Source organism: Melopsittacus undulatus, chromosome 3 (genome assembly GCF_012275295.1).
Source record: "Melopsittacus undulatus isolate bMelUnd1 chromosome 3, bMelUnd1.mat.Z, whole genome shotgun sequence".
Taxonomy (NCBI): domain Eukaryota; kingdom Metazoa; phylum Chordata; class Aves; order Psittaciformes; family Psittaculidae; genus Melopsittacus; species Melopsittacus undulatus.
This window is the reverse complement of record NC_047529.1, coordinates 70951138-70969997: the sequence shown is the minus strand read 5'-3', so window position 1 is coordinate 70969997 and position 18860 is coordinate 70951138. Positions and strand designations below refer to the sequence as shown.

The window sequence follows — 18860 nt, the reverse complement described above, 5'->3', positions numbered from 1 at the left end:
CAAACTGTGCTTGGCTACATCAGAGCAGCCCTGAGCTAGGGCAGCACAGGTAGTGCCTGTGCAGCAGCAGTGAGCTCAGGGCCAGCTGCCTGCCTCCAGTGCCCTCCCACTGGCCAGGAAGTTGGCAATGCTGCCCTTCACTGAGGTTTCCCAAACTTGTTATCCGGCTGTGACCTGGGCTTGCCTTGAGCTGCATTACTACAGCAATGCCACACCTGCATCATTCGCAGGTCTGGCAGGCAATGCATTTCTTTGGCTGCAGCACAGTGGTGACTTCTCCAGTGGAGCAAGGCAGAGTTGCTCTCTTGCTGTGGCTCTCTTGCCTGTGATGTGTGAGACTTTCCGGGCAGGGGGAAGGCATCTCCTGATGCTGACTTCCTGCTGCTCTGGGGAATTCCCAAGTTTTCTGCAATAATTTAGTTTAAAGTCCTCGACTTTGCTTGTCCTTTGCTCACCTCCTCCTGGGTGACTTCCAGGCTCCAGACACTTGGGCTCCTTAAAGATCATACCTCTGCTGTGCTTTGGTGCTCTTTGCTCTGGAGGCCTGTACCCTGGACGGCTACATCGCAGCCGTCTATAAGCACAGTGTGGAGCTGAGAGAGGACACTGAAGTGCTAGTTTCTCCTGAGGAGGCCTTGATGCTGATGGACAAAACTCTGACAGTTTTGGAAGTGGCCATAAAAGAAGCTTCCAGACAGGTAATTATGACTCAGTACAGACATTGTTTTTGGTAAACACTGACCATTTATTCATTTTCTTGATTGTGTTTTTTTGGCTTCTGCGTTGTTTTCAGGGTGTCCACATCATTGTGACACCTGAAGATGGCATTTATGGCTGGGTCTTCACAAGGGAAAAAAATCTACCCTTATCTTGAGGATATCCCAGACACACAGGTGGGCTGGATTCCCTGTGCTGATCCTGGAAGGTATTGTTCCTGCTGTGTATAGGGGAATGGTCCAATGAGAAAGACAGCTACTGTTAGAGTAGTTGTTCATAGTTTTATGTATCTTGGAAGAGCTGCTATGAAATGAATTGAGGTTGGGCATCCTGTAGTTGCCATAAATAACTTTAGACAGCTTTCATTCCTCATTTTTATCTGTCTTTTTTTCTCACTGTACTTCTTCTAGTTAGTTTACTGGGAAAGGTTGAGATTTATTTAAAACAAAAACCAAAAACTGACAGAACCTACTTTTCAGTAATGTATTCCATGCACGTTTTAGAAAATGTTTAAGATACAGGAATATTAGGGCCATTTATGAATAAAATAGCAGCTATTACTACAAAGATGTTTTGCACAATTTCAAACTTATTTTATAATCACGATTTGGGAGGCTTTTTATCCTGTAATTTTCCTTAATAAATGGAACTATTTTTGAAGCTTCAGTTTTTGGTAAAAGAGAACAAAATGCACCATAGAAGAAACAAATCCTATGCTACCTCTGCACAGCAGCCAAATTGACAGCTGAATTAGAATGGGTGAGATTAACCTTGTGTTGGTGTAACATCAGTGCTGTGCCACACACCAGCAGCAGAGGGGAGACTTGAAGGTGCAAGGAAGCTCCTGTGTGCCTGAGTTAATGTTAGGTGAATCCAGAGTTTCAACACACTGAGCTTGGAAGCACAAAACCACTGCCTTCTGTTGAATAGCAGAAAATGAGAGTCTCTTATTAGATATGACTAACTTAAACCTATAATTCATGTGATCTGTAGTTTCAGTGTTAGTATTCTTATGGATTAACCAATTTTGATGTTTTGTATCCTTTCTTCCTTCCCTGCTGTTTAGGATTGCTTACTCACCTGTGCTGGAAAGACTGAGCTGTCTGGTGAGAAATAACTGTGTCTATGTGATTGTGAATATGGGAGACAAGAAGCTGCGTAATTCCAGTGATCCAAGGTGCCCAAGTGATGGTCACTATCAACACAATACCAACATTGTCTTTGAAAACTGGTGGCTCATTATCACCAGGTAAGATGATTTTACAATGTTCAGGAAGTGCATCATCCTCCAGTAATTAAAGGTGTGAAACAGAAGCCCCTTCCCAGGCTTAAATGTACATGGAGTCATTTTAGAGCAGGTATCAGGGCAGGTAAAGCCACTGCATTAACGTATTTTCATTCATGCTATTTTAAATTTAATAGCAAATAATTAAACTAAATTAATTAAATCTCAATGAGCCCTCTTTTTTTACTGCTTCTCAATAGGGAGTGACACATGAGATATTCAAACATTAATGTCTTAAACTCTTGCAAACTAAATACAAATCCCCTTCACTGGTATAGATCAGAACCACGGATATTTGTTCTTGACTTCTCTTGCAGTGGTATGAAGTGCCCTTTCAGAAATTAAGATAAAGCATGTTCACAAATCTATTCTCTGTTATTTGAAATTAAATGAATATTGTATTAAATATTAGCCTGATTAAAGTGGTTTGATTTCTTTTCTAACATTTTTGTCTCCATTACTTCCTTTCTATGAACAGTACAACCTTTTTGTGACAGCAAAACCATTTAATTACCCTTAGGATCCAGAATTTGTGACTTTCAATACATCTCTTTGGCTACTTTGGCATTTTCACTTGTGCAGACATACTCTAACACGACCCAGCTGTGGTCTTGACAGGCAGATTTCAGGTAGACACCATTCTGTTCCAAACTGATTGGGTTAACACTCTTCCACTGCTGTCAGCGGTCTAATTTCACTCAGCCTGGCCCGTGGAAATGGGCATCAATTTTCTTTCAGCAAATTTGCACAACTCCACTTTAGATGTGAAAGGTAATGTGATATTGCTCTAATTGATCTTGTTGATGTGGGCAGCATTTATACCCGTGTATTGAGTCTGCCTGAGCAGAAGTTCCCATCAGCTTTAGGCATGCGTACATATCAACAGGATTAGGACAAAAGAACCTGCACATTTTAAAAGGAAATCAAAATGTGATTTATAAGAACTCAGAAATGCTTAAGTTGATTAGAACACCGTTAGTTATTTGTTAACTGAGTTTATGCATGTGATTCTTCATCTTCTCTCCCTGGTGTTTATCGATGTTTTGGTCATGTGAAGGCCCAAACTTTTTTTCTCCACTAGGTGGAAACCTGGCCCTGAGCTGTTCTTGTGGGTCCTGAAAAGCACTTCAGGACTGGGTTCCTTGCCTCATGGTTTCTTTGCAGGCTCGGTTTTCACTGTATGTTTTTCCTGAGCAGATGCAAAAAGTCAAGCACAAATTGTGCAGGCATGTGCGTGCAGAAGTGAAGCTTATTGGTGTTGTTAAACTGTAGCCCTAAACTTTGCATTCCAAATAAGAGCAGATGTGGGCTGCTCCTTTAGTTCTCAGTCCGTGGTGACCTTGTGCGACACAACTCACATACTTTATGGATAGGTTTTACTCAGGAGTAAAGATTTATGTATTTTTGTAAAGAGGTTGCATAAAGATGTGACTTATAGTAATATCTTTTCCTTGCTGATTTCTTTTTTTGTCTTGATGGTGTTACCATTCATTTTAATCAGAAATACTGATTTCTCATGCAGCTAAGCTCAATGAGGAATGTATAACTTCAGCCACTTAAATCATACGTAATGGCATATAATTAACTTGCTAATCTTGTCACAATATATTAAACATCAAAGTTTGGTCTGCTTTTCACTGATTGGAAAAAGCACTGGGTTAAGATTGTGGTCTGTGAAGCTTAATTTAGTTTCAAAACAGTTGGTAAGCATTAGAATAAAATTTGGCACATGTATAATTAGGGAAGAATGCTTACTTGTCCCATGCACTTCCTTTCAGACTAAAAGCTTTTGGGTGTTCTGTGCTTGCAGGGAGTGGTATTTATGCCTCAGATGGTCCAAAAGCATATTTTTACAACACAGAAATGGAAAATGGTCACCTTTTGGTGAGAGAACTGACCTCATGCCCATATTTCTCTCCTGACTATCCCATTGCTGTTAACTGGAAACTTTCTGCCAGCAGGATCGAACAGCTTCCATCAAACAAGCACTATTTCAGTGGGGTCATTTACTATAATCTCTTCTTCTTTACGGAACTCACTGAACCTGAGGGAAATTGTGCTATTTGCCATCAGGATCTCTGTTGCCATCTGAGTTACAAGATGGTAGAGAAGCAGAAAGATGATGTTTATGTTCTGGGTGCCTTTGGTGGCCCACATGTTGTTGAAGGAGAGTATTATTTGCAGGTAAAGGGTTTTTTGTTCTTTTGACAGTGGGTAGGCTGCAATAGTCTCTTTGCACACCATTTGCATTTGTCTTAGTTTTGATTGAGGGTGGTTAAGAGAGGCATTTTTTAGGTCTCTCTGAAAGCATTTGTTTTTTTTCCATGATGCATTTTGACTTCATTAAGGGTGTTGACCCTGCTTTTCTATCTGTGTTATTGACCCTGCTTTTCTATCTGTGTTATGAATGATGAAAGTGAAGGCCCTGGGTTGACCCTATGCTATAACACTTCGAGGACGACAGGTCACTCAGCAGTTTTGGCAAGCACAGACCAAGATAGATGCATATGCTTCTCTGTGCTGCTTGTAATTTCTAGAACATGTCTTGCATAAGTTGGTCTTCAGGTTTTGCAGGTTGTAGGTTTGGCAGGATCTATTGCTGAGGGGAGACCTTATCACTCTCTACAAGTACTTGAAAGGAGGTTGTAGTGAGGTGGGGGTTGGTTTCTTCTCCCAAGTAACAAGTGATAGGACAAGAAGAAATGGCCTCAAGTTGCACCAGGGGAAGTTTAGATTGGATATTGAAAAATTTCTTCACTGAAAGCATTGTCAGGCATTGGATCAGGCTGCCCAGGGAAGTGGTGGAGTCACCATCCCTGGAGGTATTTAAAAGACGTATAGATGTGGTGCTTAGAGACATGGCTTAGTGGTGGACTTGGCAGTGCAGGTTAACAGTTGTACTCGATGCTCTTAAAGGTGTTTTCCAACTTAAAGTATTCTATAGTTCTGTGATCCTAAGGAGGTTTCCATATACATGTACAAAAGGGAGATAAGACTGTAGAGTTCTCCTTGTCTTCATAGGGAGAAGCTTCTTGTCACAAGAAAGCTGTTTTCTGCTCAGTGATTTTTACTGTTGTGTGGATGTGATTCTCTAACATGTAGCTGTCTAACAACATTAAGAAACTAAATATGGACATAACATTTGTAGTCATATGGCTTGCCATTTTATTGATTCTATTCAATTTTGCTCTTAGACTTTTTTTGAAGTTCTCTATCTTTTAGCCTTCCAGTATTTGAAGGGGGCCTACAGGGATGCTGGTGAGGGACTATTCATTACGGACTGTAGTGGTAGGACAAGGGGTGATAGTACAAGGGGTAACGGGTTGAAACTTAAACAGCAGAGGTTTAGGTTGGATATAAGGAAGAAATTCTTTACTGTAAGGGTGGTGAGGTGCTGGAATGGGTTGCCCAGGAAGGTTGTGAATGCTCCATCCCTGTCAGTGTTCAAGCCCAGGTTGGATGAAGCCTTGGGTGATATGGTTTAGTGTGAGGTGTCCCTGCCCATGGCAGGGGGGTTGGAACTAGATGATCTTAAGGTCCTTTACAACCCTAACTGTTCTATGATTCTACGATTCTATGTCTTTTCCCTGTATCTTTGGAGTATTCCCCTTAGAGTAGGCAAAAAGGTATGCCTTCAGTTTTTTAGGAGACTTGGGCAGAGCTGAAGTAACTTCCCTTGGTCACAAACTATTCCACATCTATGACTAAATGCATTATGCATGAGTGCACACAGAACTTACAAACACTTGTGGATACACAGACACTGCTCTGCTGCTGTGTCCATGTAAATAACTGGCAAAGTAAGTGCTGGCAAAGAACTATCTTTTTACAAAGTTCAAAGTGCCCCCCACCTCTTGCTCTAAATAAATGGGTAATAAATGTATTGGATTATTTGTTCATCATGGCAGATTTTCTTATAATCAAATCCACCTCTTGACTGTTGAAAGCTTAGCAGTATTTTGCCTTTCTGTGTCTTCCTCCTCACAGATATGCACGCTGCTCAAGTGCAAGAGCACAGATCCAGAAACATGCAAGCAGCCGGTGGAAACAGCTCAGACCAAGTCTGAGATGTTCTCCCTCAGCGGCACGTTTGGCACCAACTATGTCTTTCCAGAAGTCTTGTACAGTGGGGTGCAGCTGGCCCCCAGGGAGTCTGAGGTAATGGAACACCCTTGTGAGTTGTCTGACTTGTAACACAAATAGTCAAAAAGCCACTACAAAACACAAGAGCAACTTGGTAGTTATCAATATTCTGTATTTCAGTAACTGGCTGGAGTTCAAGGCAGCTTTACTTCTGCCTGTTTTTCTTGGTTGTGTCAATACAGGAGGTTCATTTTGCCCATTCCCTTCTTCCCTGTTCCCTCAAATCCCCTAGAACAGAATATTGCTCAAGACAGAACTAGTTTTTCTCAGACTTCGTGGTAGCTCCAGGTGAGCTACCACATCTCTCACCTAGGTCAACATTTATGAATGTATGATTTTGTATTTGTTACACACAAGTGCTGGTTTGCTGAGGTTCCTGTTATTTCACTTTTCCACAACTAGGTGCTCACTGATGGATGTCTGATAACTCAGACTAGTACATCAAAGACAGTTTTGATTGTAACACTCCTTGGGAGGTGGTATGAAAAGGACTCTCCACACACAGAGCAAGCTTCTCCATGATTTCACTGCAGATCCTTTAAGATCTCATCTGCTTGTTTCTGTACCACTAATTAATCATAATAAATCATAATGTCAATTGAAGTTAATTGATGTTAATACGTATAATTATAATGACATTTTGTTTATCAAGTTCATAGAATCATAGAATAGTTAGGGTTGGAAAGGACCTTAAGATCATCTAGTTCCAACCCCCCTGCCATGGGCAGGGACACCTCACACTAAACCGTATCACCCAAGGCTTCATCCAACCTGGTCTTGAACACTGCCAGGGATGGAGCATTCACAGCCTCCCTGGGCAACCCATTCCAGTACCTCACCACCCTAACAGTAAAGAATTTCTTCCTTATATCCAGTCTAAGCCTCTGCTGTTTACGTTTCAACCTGTTACCCCTTCTAACAACATAATCACTGCACATTGATTTGTTGACTTGATTTTGCAGCAAAAATTAATTACTGCTGGACAGTTCTGCATGTGTTTTTAAATAATAGTTTAGGTTGTTGTAGGCTTTACCTTGACACTGGGGACAATAGAAGGTAAATTCCTCTGACTTTACTGCTTTAGGGTTCAGGTACATGAGAGTGGGATATGGCCCAATAGCACCCAACATTTTATTGCATTAAATTTTCTGTGGAGTATTAGAGGTCATTTCCACATCACTGTCCTACCCCAGCTCTGAGCATCTGAACAGACGCTTTCCTAAACCAGAGTTTGGCAAAACCTTCAAAGGCTGATGGCTGAACTTTTGTAATTTACTCTGAAACACAAACTCTTGAAAACAAAAAAAACCTGTTTTTTAAAACACAGCTATTCAACCCGACACACAGTGTAATGTGTCATCATGCCATGCCCCAGCTTACGGTTCGAGGAGTCTTCTTGGATCTTTCTGGCCATAGTTTCAGGGTGTGAAAAATTTCCTTTCCATGAAACTATTGGTAACTGTGTCACCTTTTTCAAGTAGCCAGGTGGGTCCTTGTCAGAAATTCTCAAAATGAGAAATTTTGCAGGTGGACAGTCTGTCTTCCCATGAAATGTTTGCTCATGGTAGTGCAAGGGAGAGTCAAGGCTTTGCAGGCAGGTGTTGGGAAAGGCTGAAGAACAGCTTGCACAGATTGAACTCACTCACATATGTGTGGGTGTGGGTCCTGCAGACTGTACTTCCTAAGCAAGTGGACTGGATTACTTCAGGTGGCACAAATAAGATTGTTTTGTGCAATTAATTCAGTTGTCTATTCTGTAGTTTTATTCAGAAATAAAAACATTGTTCACATTTAATTTGACCAGTGTCATAGAAAAATGGACTTGCAGGATGCAAGACACAGTGTTTCTAAACAAAGTCAGCATTATAAACACAAGATTTTAGTCTGTAAATGTATTAAAGTGTAACTCTCTAGGATTCATATGATAGAAGTAATGGAAAACACTCTGCTTGTTGGTGGAGAAAAAATCCTGGAGCATTACATTTGTATCCACACACCAGGACATGGTGCCCTTTTACAGCTAAGCAACGTAACTATGTGCTCTGGCTAAAAATGAGTGGCTTTTGGTTTCCTCAGCCCTGCTGCGCATGTCCTCACTTCCTTGTAATGATTGAACGTTTGAAAGCAGGACCCTTCACACAGACTTCTCCACAGCAAGATTTGAATAAGTCTCTCTTAGCACAAGAAAAGGGGCAGGATCACAATCTGAAGACAGACTGCCTCTACAGCTAAGCTGATTTACCATCAAATGGCATCATATTCCACAAAAGTAAGTCCTCAGATAACCACCATCCTCAGGCAGTTACAGAGGCTGGGGAAAGAATACAGTACAGGGGTGGGGCAAGTGGACTGGGAGGGTGGAGGTGTGAAAAGTAGAGGGAGCTCTAGATAAGCACCCTGGTTTTGTCTGGGATAGAGTTAATTTTCTTCCCAGTAGCTGGTGCAGTGCTCTCTTTCAGTTTTATCCTGAGAATAGTGCTGATTACACACTGATATTTTTAGTTGTTGCTAAGTAACGTTTATTCCAATCAAGGACTTCTCAGTCTCTCATGCTCTGCCAGGGAGGAGGGGCACGGGAAGCCGGGAGGAGGCAGAAACAGGACACCTGATCCAAACTAGCCAAAGGGGTGCTCCCTACCACAGCATGTCACACCCAGTATATAAACTGGGGGGAAGCTACCTGGGACGGACTGGTTGCTGCTCTGGTCAGGCTACATATCTGTTGGCACGTGGTGAGCAATTATACTGTGTAGCACTTGTGCTTATTTACCCTTCTAGTTTTATATTCTGTCCCTTTGTTATTTGTCTTATCATTATTAATAGTAGTAGTATATTGTACTTTAGTTATTAAACTGTTCTTACATCAACCCATGGGTTTTACATTGTTTTGCTTCTCCTCCCCATCCCACCTAGGACAGGTAGGGGGGAATGAGTGAGCATCTGTGGGGTACTTGGTTGCCAGCTGGGTTTAAACCAAGACAGCAAGTTTCCTCTTACATTGCCCACAGCTATGTGTAGCCAGGACTGTTGTAGTTTCATTAATTTTTATTCTGGGGGCTTGGTGGGTTGTTTTAACTGTCATTAGTTCCTTGTTCCTGGGTGAGCTCCCAGCTGTGCAGGCAGGAGGTGGTGGTGCCTGCTGGAACAGAGGCAGACAGGAATGCCTCCTTCCCACTGTATGACAGAGCTCCCCCCTGTCCTGACAGTGTAACTTGAACTTTCCAGGGCAGTACACTGGCCCTCCACTTGTAACTTTTCCTGCTCAGCCCTCCCAGGGTTGTCACCTTTCTGGACTGACTGCTGTCCTTGCTGCTGCTAAACAAGGGAGTATTTACTGCTTCCTCCTTCAGACTTCTGTCTGATTGCCATTAATGTGACTCAATCCATACTCATTTGGTAAGGAAAACAGGGATGGGAGTAAAGGCTTTCAAGCTACATTACTTCAATTATCATTGAAATTTCTGTTGCAGCCTTTTAAAAGCTCATAGTTAAAGTTACTGAATGAGTATGCTGTGTCTAGTAATGTATGTAGAGAAGTACTTAGAGGTGAACGTTACAAGATGCAAAACAATATTCCTAATGGTTTAAATCCTCAGTCAGTGCTACTCTTGCAGGGAACTGTCTGGTGCTTGCATTCACCCACACATCTTTCTTGTCTACAGTGCTCTGTAGAAAAAGAGCTGTACAATGTCAAGCTCTACAATGACAGTTTGCTGTAGCTGAAGGCAAACAGCCTGTTCTACTTCCCACTATTCGGGAAACCTTTTCCAAATCAGAACACTGCAACTACTAGAAAGTAAAAAAAAAAAATTCGTAGGTAAAAAATGCATTTAAACTGAACTGAAGGTTAAAAATGAAGGCTTCTCAATACATAGCATGTTTCTGAGGCCAGGAAAGGTGAGTAGAGGAGCGGGTATGCCACTGCATCTGATGAACTAGCCTGCTCTTCTGCTTCAGGCTAGTAGCAGCCAGGCAATGGGTACTTCCCTGCCTGATTTCAAAGGAAAACATTCTCTCCAGATGCATATTTTCTGGTGCAAGGCCATTGAAGGTGATGTACAACTAAACAGAAGCAACTGTGAGAGCGACTGGAATGCATGCAAGGGCCAGTTCTGTTGCAGGCTTAAGTGTATTACATCTAAATACATGAGATGCTAGTGCAGATTTTGGTCTAAAGAAACTCAGGGAAACAAGCTGCACATACTGACGCATAGCACAGGAACTGGGGAATATGAAGACCCTTTTTTTAAGAATAAAGCATTTTTTAAGACCCTCACTTTTGTGTCTTAAACTTCACAGAAGCCTAGCTCCAGGGGTGACACATCCACCTTTAACCTGGATGTCAGAATTGAGCCAACATAGATAACAAAAATCTATTGCAATCAATGACAGAGAAAAGTGTAACAAAAATGGGACTGTTATTTCCAGACACTTGTTTAATGATTTATTTTTATATTGACACAATCGTGGCTTAACCCAGTTTTTCAGTCTCACTCAGTTGCAACATCCTTACTGTGTACTGTTCTACTTTCCCACATGTCACCAGTGACACTTGATTCCAAAGTAATGTTTTGAAAGGCCAGCACTTTCTTCCTCCTTCAAAGTTAAACTTTGTCCCTCTTGTCTTTTCTATATGTTCTCTTTTACGCTGTTTGTCCACAACTCAAAGCAATCTAGGGAGCTGTGAGGCACCAGCCATGCTCTCGTCCCAGCCTCTCCTGCACACTGCAGTGTTTGCACTCACAGTCCTTCAGGCCCTTGCCTCCAACACCTTCATTGCAGCCGTCTATGAGCATGCCGTCATCCTGCCAGATGCTGTTATTAAGCCTGTTTCTCCTGACGATGCTTTGGCCCTGATGAACAGCAACATGGATGTCTTGGAAGGGGCCATCAAGGAAGCTGCCCAGCAGGTACTAGGTGTATTGTGAGTGCTGTCAATTAGTGTTTTCTGCTCCTGGTTGTCTGTTGATGGGTGAGTTGTTAACGGAGCTTGTTGTGCCAGGGTGCCCACATCATTGTGACTCCTGAAGATGGCATTTATGGCTGGAACTTCACAAGAGACACCATCTACCCGTACCTGGAGGATATTCCTGATCCAGGGGTGAACTGGATTCCCTGCACTGACCCCACAAGGTGATTTCTTCTGCATTGATTTATGTGCTTTTAAGCTAGTGTTTTATGGAGTCGTGCATGAGCTGCTCCTAGGAAGTGCCTAAGAACTAGCACTTTTGATGTGATAGTAAGTTTCAATTAAAGTTGCATATGAAGGTAAGTTATATGATAAAATATATAGCATGTCCATGAATAATTGATGAAAGAACCCTATTAATTTTTTTTTTTAATCAGAAACTTTAAAGAGAAATTTAAACAATATAGAGAATTTGGTTTATTGAATGTAGAGCAAATGTCCTTTTTTTTGTACTTTGGAAAGTTTTGATGCCAAAATATTCTGCTTCTCATTTGCCTTCATTTTTTTTCCACACTATTTTGAATAGAACTGATGATTGTAAATTCTTAGCGCTATTTTTTGTTTTGTTAATTTGTTTGGGTTTTTTTTCGCAAATGCCATATTAAGACAGAAACACACATACCGTTTTTGTGGACAGCCAAGAACTAGTTTCTGAGCAGCTAATAGCAGAGGTGGTGAGGTTAGTGAGGTTAGTAGTCAAAGTCCAAACCTCCAATTGATACTAACCCATAAATTTCCAATGTTACTTTTTCACAATTAAGATAAGATACAGTCTGAATTGCTAGAGTCTCAGTACTGCAGAATGTGATCTGTCATTTAAGTATCAAGTTCCAGCAAGGACAAGCTAACTTATGGTTCAGCACTGGACTTCAGATCTATACAGCACGCAGTAAGTGCTCAGCCATGGAACTAGAGCTGTGGTCTGCCTTTTAACCATGGCTTTCTGCATCTGCTCAATGATGAGCTACTTAGAGCATGTTATTACATCTGAGCATGTAATTCCTCAGTGGCCCAGGAGGAATATTCACACTGGTGAGAAATGCAGGATGTACAACTTTTTACTGAGACATCAGCAGCTAAAATATGCATAGTCTTCAATGGGTGTGGGGTGGCAGCATGTCTAACCAGGTGTTATTCTAATTATTCATAGAATCATGGAATGGTTTGGGTTGGAAGGGACCTTGAAGCACATCCGGTTACAACCCCCCTGCCGTGGGCAGGCACACCTTCCACTAGACCAGATTGCTCAAAGCCCTGTCCAACCTTGAACACTGCCAGGGATGGGGCATCCATTACTTGTTTGGGCAATCTGTGCCAGTCTGTTCTTCACTCAGCTATTTTTTTGTGGAGGTGGTCTCTGTGTCTCTTCACTGTTCTAAATCAGGGTTTTCATTAGCAGCTTATGGAAATGTAATGCCTGTCATTACAGTCTGGAGTATCCTATTCCTTGGTGCTATATATGTCTCTTACATGCTGGTCCTCTTGTGTGGCCCATGCACTCCTTGCAAAGCAGTATGGATTGCCACCATACAGAGGCAGATGACTACTTTCTTTCTGGCTTGTTATGGGCAGTTAATTCCACAGCTCGAATCTACTCCATGTGCTGAGGGCTCAGAGTTATGGTCCTCAGATGCTTCCTTGCCAGGTGCTAAGGTATTCTCTTGTGTGACACCAACTTATTCTCTTCCTCTGCTCAGTGACTGCTCTTCTGCCTGTTCCCAGCCCTAGAATTTATCTGCTTGCTGCAGTGCATGTTCTGGGTACTGAGGGGTTCTGGCAGGCAGCACCAGGGTGGCATGTTCCTCTGGATGCCACTGGGAGAGCTCCAGAACCTACACCAAGGTGCAGGAAACAACCTGAGGAAGTGCTGCAGCAACCCTAAGTATCTGCCTGACCTGCCATGATTGCTGGATTGAAGGAGCTGCCCATGAGCCCTCAGCACTCCAGCGATAGACACCACTGATAGCACAAATTTTGTCAGCTTTTTTGGTTTTTTGTGTTCCCTAAAATACATCAGATTTGCTCCTGCTCCGGTGCAGGAACGACTCAGCTGCATGGCCAGGAATAACTCCATCTATGTGGTTGCAAACATTGGGGACAAGAAGCCATGCAACTCGAGTGATCCCAGCTGCCCCGAGGATGGTCGCTATCAGTACAACACTGATGTCGTCTTTGACCCAGAGGGAAAACTGGTGGCTCGTTACCACAAGGTAAAGTGGCCTTGGAAAATCAGGAGTTGTTTTTCAACTACTTCTGAAATGTCTCAATTTAGCCAGAGAATTAAATGCCAGTCATTGTCTGTGGCAGATTTTTTGCTTCTGGTAATAATAATTTAAAAAAATATCTCTCTTGCTGTGAATTGTTGAGTCCAGATTTGCATTTACTGTCATGTTTCTCAAAATATACTCAAATGAAAAATGATTGCTCGGGTCTGGTTTAGTGGCATATGGTTTTGGTGAGCTTCCTCAGTCCATTAACTCCCTCTTACTGGAAAACCTGCTCCTTAAGCAGCTTTAGTTTTCAGTACCAGGTTTCCACTGGCCTACCCCTTCATGTTCCAGGTTTTAAAATATTCTTCCGCATCTTGTCTTACATGAGTAGTCTGATTTTAAGAAGAGAGGCCCTTTGCTATACAGTTTTTTTCTGACAATGTTTCAGCACAGTTCTAGCACAGAACTATCTGGACAAAACCGTAGACTTAAGCTAGGTGCAAAAAGAGATGATGGCTTTAAAACATTTCACCCAATGAAAGTATCTTCTTTCAGTTTTATGTGCCTACCTACAAGGTTCATCAAGGTTGTTTGGAGGCCGTGTGACAGATAGCATGCTGATGTGGCTAAACTGAAGTCAGTTATTTATTTAATGCACTTTAGGCACAGTATTTGACCTAGTTCTTCAGAGGTGATGCCAGGATATTTCTGTGTGAGCAAACTGGGTGAAGGGGACACTGATAATGCAAGTCTGATCCCGTGTGCCACTGAATGAGAAGTTCGGTAAACTTGGACCTCTATTCTGGCTCGGTGAACATGTTTATCGTCCAGGCCACCTTGAGATTAAATGACTGTTTTAGTAAAGGTGAATGTGAAGGAAGAAGGAAAATGTTGGAAAGCTGAGAATGCCAAACTTGCATTTTTCTGTTGGCTGAGATCATCTGCCTCTCCCCCATCACTACAGCCTTTGTTTTCTTCTCTACTCTGCAGTCTTCCAGTACTGTCTTATGCTTCCTGCTGGTGCTGTGTGCTCCCAGTCCTTCTTGTGTCTCCACACCAAGGTCACCAATTGTGTCTCTTGGCATCAGATCTCACATGCTCCTCTTCCATTATTCTCTCTCTTCTGTGTGTGTTTTGGGTCACCAGAATTGCAAACTAGCTGGGGAGGGTGGAAAGATTACTTTTATGGGAGTTGCAGGTGGCTGACACCAACAGACCTGCAGTTGCTTTCCTAGCTAGATGCCAGGGCAATCTGTGTCTCCCCATATCCACCTTTTGGGCACTACGGTGATCACAAAACTTTACCCTGACTTCCTACATGTGAAGGCTTCAAACAGAAGCTCTTCTGTTTCAAAAAACTTCTCTGGTCATTTAGGGAACGATTCTAGGATTGTGGTAAGTGTCTTTAACGAATTCCTCTTTTTTTTTTCCCTTCCCCTACAGTACAATCTCTTTATTCCAGAAACTCAGTTTAATTATCCAAAAGAGCCAGAAGCCATCACCTTTGAGACCCCCTTTGGGAAATTTGGCATTTTCACTTGCTTTGACATCCTCTTCCATGAACCTGCTGTGGTCCTAGTAAGCAAGTTGCAGGTGGACACTGTGCTCTTCCCAACAGCTTGGATGAATGTCCTGCCCTTTCTGACTGCGGTTGAATTTCACTCTGCCTGGGCTATGGGCATGGGTGTCAACTTCCTAGCTGCAAATACACACCGTACCAGCATATCTATGACAGGTAATTAATTCTCACTCTTTCTGAAAGATCTTATAACCATAAATCTCTATTCCCTGAGCTGCAAGGTGATTTGCAGAAAAATGTAGACTATTTATCTGAAGGTGAACAGTTTAGTCACCAAATTTAAAACCTGATAAATACTGTCATGTTTAAAATCCTGGTGCCATTCAATGTACAACCAAACTTGTGTATTTTCTTTTCTTTGCCTTAGGTTCTTAGAATTTTCCTTTCTTTCTTTTAGTGCCTCTAAAACAAGTAGTTAGTTACTGCCCTTTCCACATGAGTAGAAACTACTGAAACTTAAGGCTCTTTTCCTCTCCACCTCTAAGTCTGTGACTGCATGTCAAATTGCAAATATACTTGTAAACTGCATACATGGCTTCATTTATTATGGCCAAATGAAAGACTTATTTATAGTTGTATTTAACACAGGTGGAAAAGTGTTAAAAACAAATTTTCAGACCTATTGCAGTAACACTGCTAGGAAGTCTGCACCTAGGGAAATAAATGTTATTTTTTGCTAAAGCATGAACTGTGTGTACTGAGTTGCTAGTGGTCAGCTTTGGTGAGACTAAAATTTCTGTACTATTTATAAAATAGTGGATAAAATAACAATAGCGACAATTAAAAGGCCAATATGAAAATTTTTTATTCTTTTTGCACTGACCTTTGTGTTTTCCTCAGGGAGTGGTATTTATGCACCAGACGGAGCCAGAACATACTACTACAATATGAAAACCGAGGATGGTCACCTCCTTGTTGCTGAATTAGATTCACACCCTCGCCTTTCTACTGCCTTCCCACCGGCTGTCAACTGGAGCTCATATGCTTTGAGTGTTGAAAGATTCTCACCAAATGACAGTGGTTTTGGAGGACTCATCTTCCATGACTGGTTCTCTTTCACGGAGCTCGCTAAGCCTGAGGGGAATCAAACCATTTGCCAGAAAGACCTCTGCTGTCACTTGAGCTACAAGATGGCAGAGAAACGAGAAGATGAAGTTTATGTGCTGGGTGCTTTTGATGGGCTTCATGTTGTTGAAGGACAGTACTATTTGCAGGTAATGATTCTTTGGAAGAGGGTTACTTATTTTGGGAATCATCTTTACAGGGAGAAACCTTCAACTCTGTGGGGGGAAAAGACAATTACAATCCTGGAGTCTTATTTGTTAGCAGCAGGAAGCAGTTGATAAAACATCCAAACCTGATTACTTTTATATCCAACAGATGCAGTGGAGAGGTCTCTAAACCTCTTTTGGGTTCCCAGAGTGCACTCACCAGTTATTCAGGTGTGCAATATTTGATAAATTTTGGTCCTCTTTTTTGACTGTCTGCAGCAAGTGTCTGAATCTCCTCTGTAATCTTCATCAAAGAGTTGCTGTTAAAAAAGTCAGTTTATCATATATCTTCTTATGAGATAATTTGTTAATTTAGAGTCACAGAGATGTTAATTTCTTGTTATTACTTAAATTACAGCAATGAAATTTACTGAAATGGCATATGACATTTACTGGAAATGTCAACTCTTCTTCTCTTTTAATCAGATAGTAGGGAAGACATAGTTTCATCCTGGTTGAGTTTGTTTAAAGCCACGTTAGAAAATCTTCTTTGCCTTCATAATTAAGTTACTGTGCCAGCAGATTATTCATTTTTTTAGTTAATTACTTCTATTTGTCCACATGGTCTTTGCATAGCAGCTGGGACAGGATATAGGGGGAAGTCTTAGCCAGCAAACAGCTCATCTAGTGCATTTAAGAAGGTACCTTGAATAAATTCATTTCTTAATGAGCTCACTTAGAAAACTTATTGCAGTGATTGTGGAAGCTGCCAAATGGTCTCTACCAGTACTGAATTTTCTAGATAAAAGAGGAATTCCTATTCTTCCTTTTTCCCCTCAGTATTTATTTTTCATTTCCCCAAAACATACTGATAGAATTTTAACTTTTTTTTCTCTGCTTATTTACATTTTAACCCAAAACCATATTTGCTGATGAATAATACTTCTGATGTGTGCAAATTTTTCTTCTGTCTCCCAATATCTGACACAAACAGAAAATCTCTGTCACCTGTCTGCAAAACCAGCTAACATGTTTTGGCTCTTCACAGGAGTACTAGCTCTATTTCATATTTCTTCATGATTTCCATGAACATTTATTAGCTGAATAATTAACTGTAAGGGCAAAAAGAAAACATTGCCATTGTTACTTCTGTCTGTATGCTGCAACTACTAAGACAAAACTGTATCTCCTGACATATTTGACACCAATGTTTGGATGAAGAACATCAAATTCAGATTTCCCATGGACTTCCAGGCCTTCTAATCATAGAATCATAGAATAGTTATTAGTGACATATACAAATATCAGTAGGAGGACCTGTGTGTACAGTTGCACAATGTACTCATGATGAGGACTTTGTTTCATTTGTCTACCATTTCCATTCACAAACTCATCTTACAAAGACATGTAGGAAAGGATCATTCAAACAAGAGAACTGGCAATTGGAAGAATTAGTGGAAGTGGCAGGATTAGGCTTCAGGGATTAAATAAGTTGCTCTGGCAGCACTTACATCAGTAATGGGTTATTTCTGATAACTAAGGTAATGAAGCTCTGGAATAAGCCCAGTCAGATCAAAGAGTGAAAAAATATGCTACAGCTAAAAAGGAGTTGCTTAAAGATGATGAAAGAGATCCTGTGACAGTCACCTGCCCCAACGCACACGGGTTTTAATGACACAAGGCTTTCCTACTAGAGTGTTTTTGTCTTGCTAAATATGTTGTTACATCTTCCTCCCTGCAGATATGCACACTGCTCAAGTGCAAGAGCACAGACCTGAACACGTGTGGGCAGCCGGTGGAGACAGCTCAGACCAAATTTGAGATGTTCTCCCTCAGCGGCACATTTGGCACCAACTATGTCTTTCCAGAAGTCTTGTACAGTGGGGTGCAGCTGGCCCCTGGGGAGTTCCAGGTAATGGGACATACTGGAGCTGTGTCATGATAGGTTCTCTGTGCAATAGTAATGGAATAAAGTGTCTCAAAGCAGCCAAAGTGAACTTGCTCATGTTGAATCATCAGGTCTATTAAATAGTTTTTAATGAAATCACTAGTTTGTATAACAGATACGGTCTGACTTACCTCTTCCTGTTTTGTCACATTTTTCTGAGCTCTTAGTCTGTTCATATCTAACCATGTTCTTCAATTACCTTTGTCAATCAGGTATTGAGTGATGGTCGCTTGACAAGTAAGACAAGACCAACAAAACCAGTCGTCACTGTGACACTTTTTGGACGGTGGTATGAAAAGGATCATCTGAAGCAAGACCCACAGCTGCCAGCCTTCTCATGATATTACCATCTGAAGCTGTATGCTATTAATCCTATGTCCAAATGAGATACAGCATCCTCTACTATAACAATCCCAATTATATTTCTTCTTTCCAGTTGCACAAACTTCTTATCTATGTCCTTTGTTTAGTAATAATGCAGCAATATTGTTTTACTGATACCACTTACTGAGAAGTATCTATTTCTATATCATAAAATTACCAGTCTTTTATAGTGCAAAACAGCAGTTTTTTGTTTCTCTCTCTGTTTAATGGATTTTTTTTTCTAGCCCTCAGAAAACCTGTACTGTGGGCCAGAGGATACATTCTTATTAAAAATAGCATTGCATCTTTTATAATGGCAGATTATTATAAGACCAGTAAATAAAACAACTAAAGATGTGATTTGAGACAAGTCTATACAAAAAAAGCTTGACAATGTTTTGTCTCTGATATACAACCTTTTATGCTGACCTATGT

The 18860-nt window shown here is 41.3% G+C and overlaps 1 protein-coding gene and 1 pseudogene across 2 annotated transcripts; both read left to right on the top strand.

Annotated features, from left to right (window-relative positions):
- The first annotated feature begins 532 nt into the window (after positions 1–532).
- Positions 533–6667, top strand: LOC101868677 (vascular non-inflammatory molecule 3-like; annotated as a pseudogene).
- Positions 6668–8841: 2174 nt separating this feature from the next.
- Positions 8842–18736, top strand: LOC101870186 (pantetheinase). Of its 2 annotated transcripts, XM_005154743.3 has the most exons (8): positions 8842–8877; positions 10815–11055; positions 11148–11278; positions 13132–13324; positions 14768–15059; positions 15744–16117; positions 17856–18026; positions 18275–18736. In XM_005154743.3, exons 2-8 carry the CDS (start codon positions 10843–10845, stop codon positions 18401–18403), a joined length of 1503 nt encoding a protein of 500 aa, XP_005154800.2. In that variant the 5' UTR covers positions 8842–8877; positions 10815–10842; the 3' UTR covers positions 18404–18736. The 2 variants fall into 2 exon arrangements, with proteins under 2 accessions (XP_005154800.2, XP_030909882.2); XM_031054022.2 differs by lacking the exons at positions 8842–8877; positions 10815–11055 and having other exon boundaries at positions 11176–11278; positions 13154–13324.
- Positions 18737–18860: the final 124 nt, after the last annotated feature.